The sequence below is a fragment of the Garra rufa genome, chromosome 17 (genome assembly GCF_049309525.1).
Source record: "Garra rufa chromosome 17, GarRuf1.0, whole genome shotgun sequence".
NCBI lineage: Eukaryota > Metazoa > Chordata > Actinopteri > Cypriniformes > Cyprinidae > Garra > Garra rufa.
Window position 1 is genome coordinate 44,671,826 of NC_133377.1, and position 15,096 is coordinate 44,686,921.

A 15,096-nucleotide genomic window follows, 5' to 3' on the forward strand; every position below is an offset into this window, starting at 1 on the left:
CACAAAATGTTATGGTTGTCAGTTTAGTTATCAGTATATTTGTCACTGTAGTTATCAGTATAGTTATTGTAATAGTGATCTATTTAGTTATCGGTATTGTTCTAGTTATTAGAGTGGTTATTCTAGTTATCAGTATAGTTATTGTTATCGTTATCGGTATACCTAATGTTGTGGTTATCGTTATAGTTATTGTAATAGTGATCTATTTAGTTATCGGTATTGTTCTAGTTATTGCCGAAGTTATTCTAGTTAACATTATTGTTATTGGTACACATGATGTTATGGTTATCAGTAGTTATCGGCATATTTACCACTGTAGTTATAGTGGTCTGTATAGTTATTTTTATAGTTGTTGGTATTGTTTAAGTTATCGGTACACATAATGTTATGGTTATCGGTATAGTTATCAGTACTGTTATCAGTATATTTATCACTGTAGTTATCAGTATAGTTATTGGTATACATAATATTATGGTTATCGGTATAATTATCGGCATATTAACCACTGTAGTTATCAGTATAGTTATCCGATAATGATCTCTATAGTGATCTGTATAGTTATCTGTACAGTTATTTTTATAGTTGTTGGTATTGTTTAAGTTATCGGTACACATAATGTTATGGTTATCGGTATAGTTATCAGTACTGTTATCAGTATATTTATCACTGTAGTTATCAGTATAGTTATTGGTATAGGGCTGGGCGATAAAACGATAACGATATATATCGCGATAGACAAGAGATCGATATCAATAAAAAATGTGTTCGATAAAACGTTCGATATTTTGTATTCTTCGTCGGCCCGCCCAGCCCCCCTTTAACGTTCAGTTCATAGCGCCAGATCACAATAGAAGTTAAGGTTATCTTTCCTACAGAACGGGTCCATGTTGTTGTATTAAACAAACTAAATAGCCTTATGTTATTAATCTTATTCACACGACGGCATTTGATTTCTGTCTCTACATGATGGCGCGTTTACAATGTCTCCTCACAGACGGGATCGCGGACTCCATTCATAAAAACGGACTTTACTATAGGGCGGAATGCCGCGGAATTCGTCGATTTTTGGACCAATAAATCAAAAGTTGGTCTGTTAATTAATTCAGGTCGCGATATGGACTAGTGTCTGTGAAAACTGAAATGCAAAAAGACCGTTTCAATAAGAATCCTGCATGTTCCGTTTGCCTATGAATGGAGGAGACGCGTTTTATTTTCACTACACGCATAACTTACTGCACACGTGACGCTCCCGCTAATTTTTGGCCTTTGCATCTCACATGAACAGACAAACTCCAATAAATACATCTCCAAAGCTGCTGTGAGTGTCACTTTTTGTCAATTTTACCGTTTCATTAGTGAAGCTAGCATCATTCATACTGTATTACACACTGAAACTTCACGGCAACCTGTCAAAATAAAAGTGCGGTTTAACATGTAACAGAACAATATTAGTCTTGTATTACTTTGTACAGTATAATGTAGGTGTTTATATGTTCACATTTAAATAATTTACATAAAACAATATATATGATAAAAAATAAAATAAAGAGTCACCACTTAATTGTTGAAAAAATACTATTATTATTAAACCTTTTTTTAACTGAATATAATTTTTCTTCTATGTATTAATTTTAACAGTAAAGCTCCGTTTATTTTTATTTTTAAAAATAAATCAGTGATTTTGCTTTCATTTGATTATCAGAAAAATTAAAACAAAAATTTCTGAAAAAAAAAAAAAAAGATTGTAAGGCCCTATTGTTCAAAATGTTGAAAGTTTTGGACTTATTTTTTCACTTAAATAAATACTTTTGTTATTACACAAAGTATAGGCTAAAGTACCGGGAAAGAAGTAATGTTGGCTACTGGCAACCAGCAATCTGTGCAGAAAAAAATATAATCAGCCAAGTACTTTGCAACAACCTCTGACCTGTGGTCAAGCCGTACTTCTGGGCCATACATTAGCTTGACCATTCACTTCATCGACAATGAATGGGGTTTGAATTGAGAATTAAGAGATAATTAAGTGTATATTGTGACTTTAGACTTATGTTTACATTTTAATTATATGAGTTTTCCATGGTCGTTGACATTTCTGTCTTAATAACTGAGGGGATTATGATCAGAGGCAGGTTAAGTTTAAAATAAAAATGCTTGAGTGTAATATATTTTTCTCCTGGTCCTTATTTTAAATGGGTCATAAAAATATCAATAATTATCGATATCGACCGATATGAAACACTGATATCGTGATATAGTTTTCAGCCATATCGCCCAGCCCTATATTGGTATACATAATATTATGGTTATCTGTATAATTATCGGCATATTAACCACTGTAGTTATCAGTATAGTTATCCGATAATGATCTCTATAGTGATCTGTATAGTTATCTGTACAGTTATTTTTATAGTTGTTGGTATTGTTTAAGTTATCGGTACACATAATGTTATGGTTGTCGGTATAGTTATCACTACTGTTATCAGTATATTTATCACTGTAGTTATCAGTATAGTTATTGGTATACATAATATTATGGTTATCGGTATAATTATCGGCATATTAACCACTGTAGTTATCAGTATAGTTATCCGATAATGATCTCTATAGTGATCTGTATAGTTATCTGTATAGTTATTTTTATAGTTGTTGGTATTGTTTAAGTTATCGGTACACATAATGTTATGGTTATCGGTATAGTTATCAGTACTGTTATCAGTATATTTATCACTGTAGTTATCAGCATAGTTATTGGTATACATAATATTATGGTTATCGGTATAATTATCGGCATATTAACCACTGTAGTTATCAGTATAGTTATCCGATAATGATCTCTATAGTGATCTGTATAGTTATCTGTACAGTTATTTTTATAGTTGTTGGTATTGTTTAAGTTATCGGTACACATAATGTTATGGTTGTCGGTATAGTTATCACTACTGTTATCAGTATATTTGTCACTGTAGTTATCAGTATAGTTATCGGTTTATATAATGTTATGGTTAAATATCAACATATCAACATAGTATGGAATCGGGTGAAATGCGACTGGGCGTGTGTGAGATTACCTGCACCTGCAGCGAGAGCTGTCTGCGGGCGTAGTCGGCCTGGTTGTGGCGCGTGAAGTCGTCGCTGTAGCTGTGCGAGTGGACGATGTTGGGCTGCACCAGGCTGTTCTGCGTCCGCAGGGCTGACAGGTCCTCGCTGCGAGAGAAGCCGCTGTGTCCGAACGTCGGCACGCCGAAGCCCACGTGACCGTTCTCCGGCTCGGGTGCCAGCAGCAGCGGCGGTGGGGCGGCAGCGGGGACGTGGGGCGGCGTGTGGTACTGCGGCCCGTCGGACGCCAGGTGGAACAGAGGGTTCTGGAAGGACAGAGGCACGTGCATGGCGGCCGCCTGCTGCTGCTGCTGCTGGGACAGCGAATCCGTCGTCAGGCCGCCCGAGTGGCTCAGACGCAAACCGCCCGACATACTGGAACCGCCCGACCCTGCCGAAACGCGTCCTCCGGCCCTGAGAGGGGCGCCGCCCAGCGGACCGAAGCCGGCCAGTCCGGCGAGAGACCCCTGAGAGGAGTTCAGCAGATCGTTGACCGAATGCAGGTTCGACACGCTGTTAATGCGAGAATCCTGCAGGTCCATCATAGAAACACTCTTATTCACACTGAGAACCTGACGGGACACACACCAGACGAGCGCAACATGAGCACCAGACTGAACAATCTGGGGTTTTGAAGCTAATGAAATTAGGGCTGCACAACTAATCAAATTTCTAATCGCAATCACGATTACGGATGGCACAATTACAAAATCAAAGCCGCAAAAAAAAAAAAAAAGGTTCATTATTCTGCTTGCGTGTTTAGGCGTGTTTAGAGCATGTCATGTTGTGAGAGGCGAACCGATATTGTTATCGTGGGCACCTCAAAATACCTAGAATAATTATTTAGAACAAATTATTTAGAATTATGAATGCATTTTAAGATAACTTTTCACATCAACTGGTCACAATGCACAACACTGCTGTATGCTGCGCCAAAGCACGGATGAGAAGCACGGATGAGGAGGACAAGGCGGAGCACGTGAGAGACGCTGTGGATAAAAGTACATGTTCATTCTCTGACAGCTGATGGTGCTAAACATAATGCAGCCGACACCACTTTTTTGCAAATAAATTTTAATATCATGATAATACTGTATACCGTGATAAAAGCATTATCAATTAAACCCTCTATGCATATAGCGTATCTTTTTTACTTTTATATAAAAGGCATGCAGTTGCTTAAAAATGGTATAAAGCTATTTAACATCAATCAATGTAAATTGTGATCATCATCATAATTGATAATCGCTATTATGATTTCAAGGAAATAATCGGCAATTATGATTTTTGTCATAATCATGCAGCCCTAAATGAAATACTTAAGTCTTTGGGAGCTTAGCAAAGAACTACAAATGTGACCCTGGAGCACAAAACTTAATTCCTAAGTAGCACAGCCAAAATTATACATTTTTCTTTTATGCCAAAAATCATTAGGATATTAAGTAAACATCATGTTGCATGAAGATATTTTGTAAATTTCCTACCATAAATATATCAAAACTTAATTTATGATTACTAATATGCATTGCTAAGAAATTCATTTGGACAACTTTAAAAGCGATTTTCTCAATATTTTTGCTTTTTTCCACCCTCAGATTGCAGATTTTCAAATAGTTGTATCTCAGCCAAATATTGTCCTATCCTAACAAACCATACATCAATGCAAAGCTTATTTGTGACCCTGGACCACAAAACCAGTCATAAGGTAAAATTTTACAAAACTGAGATTTATACATCATATGAATACTCAATAAATAAGCTTTCTATTGATGCATGGTTTGTTAGGATAGGACAATATTTGGCCGAGATACAACTATTTGAAAATCTGGAATCTGAGGGTGCAGATAAATCAAAATACTGAGAAAATCACCTTTAAAGTTGTCCAAATTAAGTTCTTAACAATGCATATTACTAATCAAAAATTACATTTTGATATATTTATAGTAGGAATTTTACAAAAAATCTTCATGGAACATGATCTTTACTTAATTTCCTAATGATTTTTGGCATGAAAGAAAAATCAAAAATTTTGACCCATGCAATGTATTTTTGGCTATTGCTACAAATATACCCCAGCGACTTAAGACTGGTTTTGTGCTCCAGGGTCACATTTATTCAGCTTAGCAGTGGTCCAGGGTCACATATTGCAATACTTGTAATACATATGTATTAATATGCATATTTATTATACTAATACATATTCATACTAAAATGTTAATTATCTGATCAGGCATCAGTAACACTAAATTAACAGTAGTAGTGTTGCTTGACTTAACTAACATCACTAATGCACAGCACAAAGAAGTGTGTGTGTGTGTGTGTGTGTGTGCACCTTGGGGTCTGGTTCAGTGATGTCAGAGCTGCTCGTGCAGTAGGCGGGGCTTGATCGTGCGAGAGGTGGGCGGGTCACGTAGAACACATCTTTGTTGCCACGAGGATCTCGCTCGGGGAACGCAGCCATTCCAGGGTGAGAGAGAACGCCGCTGCCGGACAGACCGGCCGTTGGAGACGGCAGACGAGAGATATCTATGGAGCTACACACAAACACAGAGAGACATCAGTGTGATGAATCCACAGCCACAGATACAGTGAAAAGACAGACAATCACCTGTTGAGGTCTCTCATCATGAGGCTCTGGAAGTCGTTGGTGGCGAGGCGGCTGAACGCGGGGCGGGACAGGTGGCGTTCGGGCGGCTGGTGACTGGCCTGACGGTGCAGCTGCGGGTTCCTCAGGGCCACACTGATGTCGTTCAGCAACCGCGGTAACGGCCCCAGCTTCAGTATGGCGTCCTGGAGAAACGCAAACACTTTGTTTTGTTTTGAGGTCAGTGACTGAAATTAACTTTTTCACTCAGCAGCCAAATCGGCTACTAAATGCTTAAAGGTGCACTGTGTAATATTTGAGATGTGCAATATAACAGACATTACATAACTATGTTTTCAGAGGTGTATACTGCCCTCCAAAGGCAAAGCACAGTAACTACACATTTGGTCAAAATTGGGTTTAGGCTTAAAATGGACTTTGTGACAACTGTTTTGTTTAGTGGCAAAGTCTCTTAGTTCAATTTAATCCTGTTTCAGAGAAACAAGAGTGTCAACATGTTTGACTAGCTGGTGTAAAAACTTAAAAGGCATTTTTCTTTGTTGGCGTTTCAGTGTCGGCGTAGTTACTGCACTTTGGAGGGCAGTATAAAGACCTTACTTAATGAACCATTATGTTTTTATTACCTTATAATTATCAGTTTATATCTACATACACTACAGGTCTCCTCACATGGAAGTCTCCGTTATGTTTCTACAGTAGCCCTAAACGGACAAACTGCTCTACAGATCGCGTTTCATCACTGTTGTTCTTGTGAAAAAACACTGACACAGTGATGTACAAGTAACAGTAATATTCACAATAACATCGTTTTATTGAATAGTTAAGTAAATATAATTCCTCAATTTATGCTTCAAAAGAAACCTCATTATTCTTTGCTGTCTAAAACGACGACATCTTAATCCTGTGTCGGCTACCGTAGCTTCTGTAAAGGGAAAAACCACCAGCATGATGCTGTCTACGCCAGACATTGCAAATCATTTGTGACCCTGGACCACAAAACCAGTCTTAAGTCGCTGGGGTATATTTGTAGCAATAGCCAAAAATACATTGCATGGGTCAAAATTTTTGATTTTTCTTTTATGCCAAAAATCATTAGGAAATTAAGTAAAGATCATGTTCCATGAAGATTTTTTGTAAAATTCCTACTTTAAACATATCAAAATGTAATTTTTGATTAGTAATATGCATTGTTAAGAACCTAATTTGGACAACTTTAAAGGTGATTTTCTCAGTCTTTTTGATTTTTTTGCATCCTCAGATTTCTGATTTCAAATAGATGTATCTCAGCCAAATATTGTCCTATCCTAACAAACCATACATCAATAGAAAGCTTATTTATTGCGCTTTCATATGATGTATATATCTCAGTTTTGTCAAATTTAACCTTATGACTGGTTTTGTGGTCCAGGGTCACATTTGGTGTCAGTACTAGGGGGTGTGTGATACTGACAAAAAAATAATATCTCAATATTTTCTGTGACTGTATCGATAACGGTATTGATAAAGATAATTAGACGATATCATGTGGAGTGTGTTATTGTGTGTGGAACATCTTTGATATTCTTCATATTCTGTGGTCAGTTCACTACAGTGAGAGAAATTCATCTTTTCCAATAAGATTAAATTGATTTTTACCTTTATGAAGCCTTTTTTTAAAGTGTGTGATTGACATTCTTACATTTAAGCAGTCAATTATAATAATAATACATTTCGGCTGTTACCGAACGAATTAAATGAAATCAGTATCAACAAATTTCATCTTTGCAGAAGTTGCATCTAAGGTGCATTTCGATGTATTTCCACAGTTTAATGAAGCTCAGAGACACATGGAATGCTTTAACCTGCTGTGGCAAATGCAGAAATAATAATTGGATATTCTAAATATAAAACGGTGAATGCTGATATTTGAAATTGTTTTAAAAATGAAAAGATACTATAAATTAGGGTGACCATATTCTGAGAATCCAAAAAGAGGACACCCTCCCCAGGATGCACATACTGCCCTCCAAAGGCAAAGTGCAGTAACTACGCATTTGGACAAAATTGAGGCTTAAAATGGACTTTATGAAAACTGTTTTGTCTTGTGGCAAAGTCTCCTGATCAATTTTGTCCCAAAGAAACGAGAGTGTTTCCGAGAAACAAGAGTGTCAACATGTTTGACTAGCTGGCCTAAAAACTTTAAAGGCATGTTTCTCTGTTTCAGTGTTGGTGTAGTTACTGCACTTTGCCTTTGGAGGGCAGCATAGGTGCAGATGGTGCACATTGCTTCCCATTTATCACGACCACGAATGAACATCGGGTATTTTTTTGCAATTTGTCTGTGAAACTACATTTGCGTTTCGGCATGATAGTGACACACAGCTCTTGCAACGCAGATCCTTGTTTGTTTTGTTTTGACAACTGGGTCTTTCACGTCATCAGACAGGTACCTCAGAATAATGCCGGTGGGCAGTGGCTGCATTTAAAGTGTTGAATTAATGACGGTCAGTGAAATGAGGTAAAAAACCCGGACATTTTATGATATTTTACAAAATTCCCCCGGACATAATTTTATAGCCAAAAAGGAGGACATGTCCGGGTAAAAGAGGACGTATGGTCACCCTACTATAAATGTGAAATTAAAACCTCCAGTAGGTGGCAGTAAGTCAGTGTTAAATTAGTGAGTCATTGCGATTGAACCGAATCATTTAAACGCTTGATTCATTCAGGAACGAAACGCCGTTATGCTGCTCTGAGACGCAAAACAGTGCTGTGGCTGTGTTTGGAATGATTTTTATTGGCGAAATACAGCAAAAACAGCCAATATGGGGTCTGAAACGTACAGAAGTCTCTTATTCTGCCCTCCAAAGGCAAAGGGCAGTAACTACGCCAACAATGAAACCGAGAAAAATGCCTTTAAAGTTTTGACACCAGCTAGTCAAACATGTTGACACTCTTGTTTCTCTGAAACGGGACAAAATTGAACCAGGAGACTTTCTCACAAGACAAAACAGTTGTCACAAAGTCCATTTTAAGCCTTAATTCAATTTTGACCAAATGCGCAGTTACTGCGCTTTGCCTTTGGAGGGCAGTATTGTTTACTGAATATACTGTTGTATAAAATCAGTATCACATTTGTAATCATGCTGATTTTTAAAGAAAAAAACTGCACTTTTTGTGTGATATTATAACTATATGAAATTATATAAATATATAGATTTTCTGCCCCATATCTGGAATGATGTGATGTTCTTAATGCATATTAATAGACTGATTCATGCAGTGAAAGAACGCAAGATTTGGCTTGCATCAGCTTCCCCAATAAATTAATGAGTGAACATACACCAGATGTAACCTAAATCTAACCACAGATGATTTATACCCACATTTGTTTGACCCTCACACACATGAAGATGTAGACGAGCGGGTCGTACCTTACTCAGCTGGGCCATGACCTCCCACAGGAGGCTGTGCAGGATGGAGAGCTCGCGGCCCAGGTCGATGTAACCCTCGAACGCCCCGGCGTTACTCACACACTCCAGATTAGAGATCTCATACAGGAACTGCTGCATGGAGCCCCACTCCATCTCCAGAAACTCATTCATGAAGCCCAGATAGTCCTCCTTCCCACTGAACCTGCAGAGAACACACAGACAGCAGTGTGGGAGAGACAGACAGACAGAGACAGATAGAGAGAGACAGAGAGAGAGAGACAGAGAGAGAGAGACAGGACAGATTGATGGAGGAGAGAGAGAGAGAGTGATGGGCGACACAGAAAGAGAGACGAGTCAACACACTGAAGATCAACTCTAAACACCGTGAGACGCCGCGAAAACACGAGACACACAGAAACCCTGAGACACACGAGACACAGCAGGAGCCCACCAGAGTTATCATCACTAACTCTGACTACAATATTTTAAAAACATTTTGCTACTTGAAATTAATTATCCCAAATATTAACTAGTAATAAACTATAAACACTTTTAAATTCAAATGTATAACAAAATTACTGAAACTTTAGCTAAACTTATACACAAAATAAAAACAGAAAATCTTAAAATAAAAAATTCAAAACATTAAATCAGAACTATAATAGTCGAACTACAATAAAATAAATATATAAACATATTAAAAAGCAATATTTTAAATATTAACCAGAACGACACAATTAAAACTACAATAAAACCTTCAAATTAAACGAAAATGAACAAGTATAAAAAAACGAATTAAAAAGAATTCAAATGAATTTAATGAATAAAAAACAAACTTTAACAAAAATTAAAATTTAAAAAAATATTACATTAAAAAGTAATAGTAAATAGTAAACTGTAATAGTAAAATTATAAAAACTTAATTATATACATTTATAAAAATTATATAGATATTTTAAAGAAAGAGAAACGTAAAAAAGAGAAATACTTACAACTAAAACTAACTAAAAATAAAATAAAAATAAGTTTAATGAACTAAAATAGTAACACTATAATGAAACTATTTATAACTATTTCTAAAAAGCAACAAAAAACAACAAAATCACTAAAACTTTAAAGGGATAGTTCAAATTTAAATTCTGTCATTAATTACTATTTTTTTATAACCAATACCGATTATTTGCATGTTTATGTGCCCGATAACCAATATGCTGTATAAATAATCTTGAATTGACTTGAAAAGCCTTTTACATTTGCCAAAAATAGAACTTTTCAAAAAGTTAACTAAGCAACGTAATTTGTTACTTTTTTAGGGAGTAACTCAATATTTTAATGCATTACTTTTAAAAGTAACTTTCCCCAACACTGGTGGTTCAATTGTAATTTATTCAACAATTCTTCATAATACTCTCTAAAATAGCACTAGGGTGATGCGTAGAAGAACTGTTGAATCAATTAATGCTATTTTGGCTTTTTTGTGCGACAAAAAGTATTCTCGTAGCTTCATAAAATTACAGTTGAACCACTGATGTCACAAGAACTATTTTAACGATATCCTAACTACGTTTCTAGACTTTGACCATGGTAGTACCCTTGTTGTCTATGGAGGGTCAGAGAGCTTTTAAATGTCATCAGAAATACTTTAGTTTGTGTTCGAACGAAGGTTTGGAACAACATTAGGGTGAGAAATTCATAACAGTATTTTTATTTTGGGTGAACTTTCCTTTTAAAAAGAAAATAAAAATGGAAAATATTTCAATAAAAAAGACACTTAACTAGAACTATAATAGTAAGACTTTTAAAGTACATTACCGATACAAAAATAACACTGGTGTCGACGCCTAAATGGGAATGAGGAATGAGGGTGGGCGTGTCAGTGAGGGTCATGTGACGCATGTGGACAGATGGACTGATGGATGGAGGATCACGGGTCTGAATGACGGTGGACTCTAGTGACTGACTTTGAAAAGCTGGCCAGGCTCTGCACCACCTTGGCGATGAGCGTGAGCGTTCGTGAGGTGCGTTCGGACGGATACTCCTGCGTCAGGTTGAACAGAGACGGAGACATGATGGCCGGACACAGGAAGCGCAGGAAGAGAGACGAGCTGATGAGGCGGTCGGCGATGTCCTCACGCCCGCGTTCGGCGCAGCGCACGCGCCACGACGCAAACACCTCCTTCAGCTCACGAGGAAACACGCTGTGGAGAGACAGAGAGAGACAACATCCCATCATGCACTGCGATCCAGTCCAAACTGAACACACATACAATGCAAAACGCAAGTAAATAATGTCATAGTGAGTCCTTCAGCTCCCCCTGTCGGACAGAAGCTGTAAAATGAAATTCCAGGACTTTTCAAATGCTACTTTTTTTATTTTCAAGGACTTCAATCAATCAGAGATCTCACTTCAAATTAAATCACAGTTAATTATCTTAATAGATTTGTATTTGTGCATACCTAATTTTTCTTTGTTTTGTTTTTATAACTGTACTGCCTTAATGGTTTGATGTTTTCTAGAAAAAAGATTTGCGAAACCACTCCGTAATCTTGATCCGAAACAAATGATTCGCAACACGTGATCAGAAGTCCCGAACTGAATCAAAAGATTTGTGAACCTGCACCGAAGTCCTGATCTAAATCAAATGATTCGTGAACCCACTCAGAAGTCCTGATCTAAACCAACGATTTGCAATATGCGATCTAAAGTCCCGAACTGCAACTGCATCAAAGTCTCGGTCTGAATCAAATGATTTGCAAACCCACTTTAAAGTTCCAATCTGAATCAAATGATTTACGAACCTGCACCGAAGTCTCGATCTGAATCAAAGGATTTGTGAACCCACTCTGAAGTCCCGAACTGAATCAAATGATTTACGTAACCGCATTAAAGTCTCGGTCTGAATCAAATGATTCACATATATGCAAAGTTCCAATCTAAATCAAATGATTTGCAAACTCACTCCGAAGTCCTGATCTAAATCAAAGGATTTGTGATCAGAAGTGCCGAACTGAATCAAATGATTCACAATACGCAATCCAACTGGAGCACTTTGAATCATTTTGCAATACAATGATTTAACTGATCTGGAGTTGTGAAAAACCCATCCGACCCATCACTACGTGCTTTTTAAAATCGTTACAAGCAACGTCGAAATTAAAAAAACGATTGTCTCTTTTAATTGAATCTAGTTTTTGCTAGTGAATCGCTTGAAACGAATGATCGCAGTCACGAGTTTGAATCAATCGGAGCGGTTCCAGCGTAAACAACATAAAATCTGTTCTTCGTTCTGCATCTTCATCCATGTTTACACGACATTGTCAGAACTACTACTGGCTTAGCTCACTATTATTATTTTTTTTTACTAATTTTATTAACTGAAATAAGCAAAAAAGTATTTTGTTTTTTGAATTGTGTGAAAAGGTATTAAACATACATAAAAAGTTAAACACTTATTTCATAGATACGTTGTCTCACTTTTCCAAATACCTCTTCAGGAATATTTCCATTTTCAAGGGTTTTCCAGGCCTTACATTTCAAAAAGTCAAACTCTTAAGTACTTCAAGCACTATAAGCACCTTGTAGGAACCCTCTCAATCCAACCAAAGTGTAAAACTGAGTGTGTTCAAATCTAAAGCAGATGGACTGACCAGTGCGAGTTGATGATCTTGCAGAGCGCTAGTTCGCAGCACATGCGCAGGTTGGCCTGATGGTCCGGCAGCACCGACGGAGGCGTTCGCATCGGATCCACCTCGCAGTTCTCCTCCGACTCGTACAGCGCACGGATGAACTCTCCTGCAGAACAGAGCATCGCCGTCACCTTCATCACCAGCATCATCATCCTCACACACACACACACACGCACTAGAGGTCTTCACGGGTCCAAAAATTCGTACCCGAACCCGAAGAGACCCGTAAATGTCCTGGACGGAACCGACCCGGACCAGTATTTTATTTTAAAGTGGGACCCGAACCCGTGAAGACCCGAAATATACCTTAAATGTACTAGTTGGACCCGAACCCGGCTGGGAAGACACAGACCCGACTGCACCCGATCGGCACATATTGCACAGCAAACTGCTATTAACTACAAATAAGTTGCGAAGGAAAAAAAACGTTTTGGCGTAAACTACTGTTAGTAGCGTTGCATACAGACCTCCTTCAGTACATTTACATGTTAGGCTGTTCTTCTCTCTTGCCGACAGAAAGACCCTTTTTAATCCACTATTCCAGCTTTAATAGTTACTTTAGGGCAGGCTACTCGCGGTCACGGTCGGTGACGAATGACCAATGCAATACTTTTTTCTCTCTAAGTCAACTTCGACCGTTGTGTTTTCCCTTTTGAACCACAATAACGATACTTTTGCAGATTGTAATAAAGACTCGGCGCAATTGTTTTATTATTATTATTATTAAACATTTTTTTTCCCCAAAAAGGCACAGAACAATGAATGCGGTAAACTTTACTGCGTGCATCTTCAATAACAGTATCTTCTTCAGTAAGATAAAGCAATACAAAACATATGTTTAGAGCGCCACCTAGTGGTCATCTTATGAAACTTAAAGGAGGAATTCGCACATGATCACCGACCGTCCATTTACGTTAACTCCTCCTGCGCTCTGCTTCTCGCTGCTGCGGTCACGCGACATGCGTTTTTACGGTATTTATTTAATCTTCTTCTTTTTTTTATTTCCCTCTCACACTTTTCTTATTGTAATTTTACAAGTTGCAAGTTACAAAACACGTGCAAAGTGGTGACTGACACTGTCAGGTGCGATGTTCTCCGATCGACTCGGGTATTACACACAAGTTAAACATACCCGGACCCGAAGTAATAGATTTGGACCCGACCCGGACCCGGCTAACCATTTAAAATATAGACCCGAACCCGTACGGGTCCCGGGTCCTCGGGTCTCGGGTCCTCTGTGAAGAGCTCTAACACACACACACACACACACACACACACACACACACACACACACACACACACACACACACACACACTCACACACACGTCACTCACCGATGGTGTCTTTGAGATAGCGATGCGCGATCAGCTTCAGGAACTCCTCGATGGCTTTGGTGGCCAGTGTGTTTTCTCTGAAGATCATATGCTCGCGGTCGATGAAGCGATCCACCTCACTCATGGCCATGTCAGACAGGAAGTCCTGAAACACACACACATGCTTTTGACATCAGCGTACTATGCCACTTGACAGAGTTCCCACCAGTGATATTTTACTATCATTGTAGAACCAAAAAAAAAGTTTTAAATTTTTGTTAAAGTTTTTTTTTACTTTTTGGGTTTATTTTAAATACGTCTGTATAGTTTTTATATATACTTTTACAACGGTCGGGAAGTACGTTCAAACTTAAATGTAGTACCTACTGAGGCAGTATGCAATTTCGGATGCAGCTTTAGTGCACTATTATTTAATGTCTATAAAATATTAATAAAAATTCTACACCATTTTTTCATGTTCATTTTATAAATAATATATTTAATCAAATATTATAAATATTATAGTAATATAATTATATAAAATTACAAATATACATATATAATTAAGCAAATATTAAATATAAATAAAATTGTAAAAATTTCCTTTGGTGTATGGTTTGTTAGTGTAGGACAATATTTGACCGAGATACAACTATTTGAAAAATTTAAATGGAAAACAGAATTTGGTAAAAATAAAACCGAATTTGAATTGAATAAGTCATAGGGCACTGTTTTTGTTAAAATTGCAATTAAATTATTACATTTTTATACTTTTATGAATTCAGCTGTGTTTTGATTATTCAAATTTAATTAAAGCATTAAAACAGAATCCCAAATTCTGTTTTATTCTGAGAAAAAAAAATTAAGGTAAAACATAGCATTTGAAAAAAATAAATAAATGGATTTAATAAAATGTAATAAAATGGCCCTATTATTGTTAAAATTGCAAAAAAAGTATACAATTTTATAAATTCAGTTGGC

At 37.2% G+C, this 15,096-nt stretch overlaps 1 protein-coding gene across 3 annotated transcripts in view; it reads right to left on the minus strand.

Moving 5' to 3' along the window:
* Nucleotides 1-15,096, minus strand: part of LOC141289494 (ras/Rap GTPase-activating protein SynGAP-like) — a 122,579-nt gene that overhangs the window by 13,518 nt on the left and 93,965 nt on the right. For all 3 annotated transcript variants that reach the window (XM_073821598.1, XM_073821597.1, XM_073821599.1), the window contains 7 exons: nt 14,137-14,281; nt 12,763-12,907; nt 11,076-11,312; nt 9,115-9,316; nt 5,705-5,886; nt 5,429-5,630; nt 3,069-3,668 (listed from right to left, as the gene is read on the minus strand). In XM_073821598.1, coding sequence (XP_073677699.1) covers nt 3,069-3,668; nt 5,429-5,630; nt 5,705-5,886; nt 9,115-9,316; nt 11,076-11,312; nt 12,763-12,907; nt 14,137-14,281 — 1,713 coding nt within the window. The remainder of the gene's footprint in view (nt 1-3,068; nt 3,669-5,428; nt 5,631-5,704; nt 5,887-9,114; nt 9,317-11,075; nt 11,313-12,762; nt 12,908-14,136; nt 14,282-15,096) is intronic.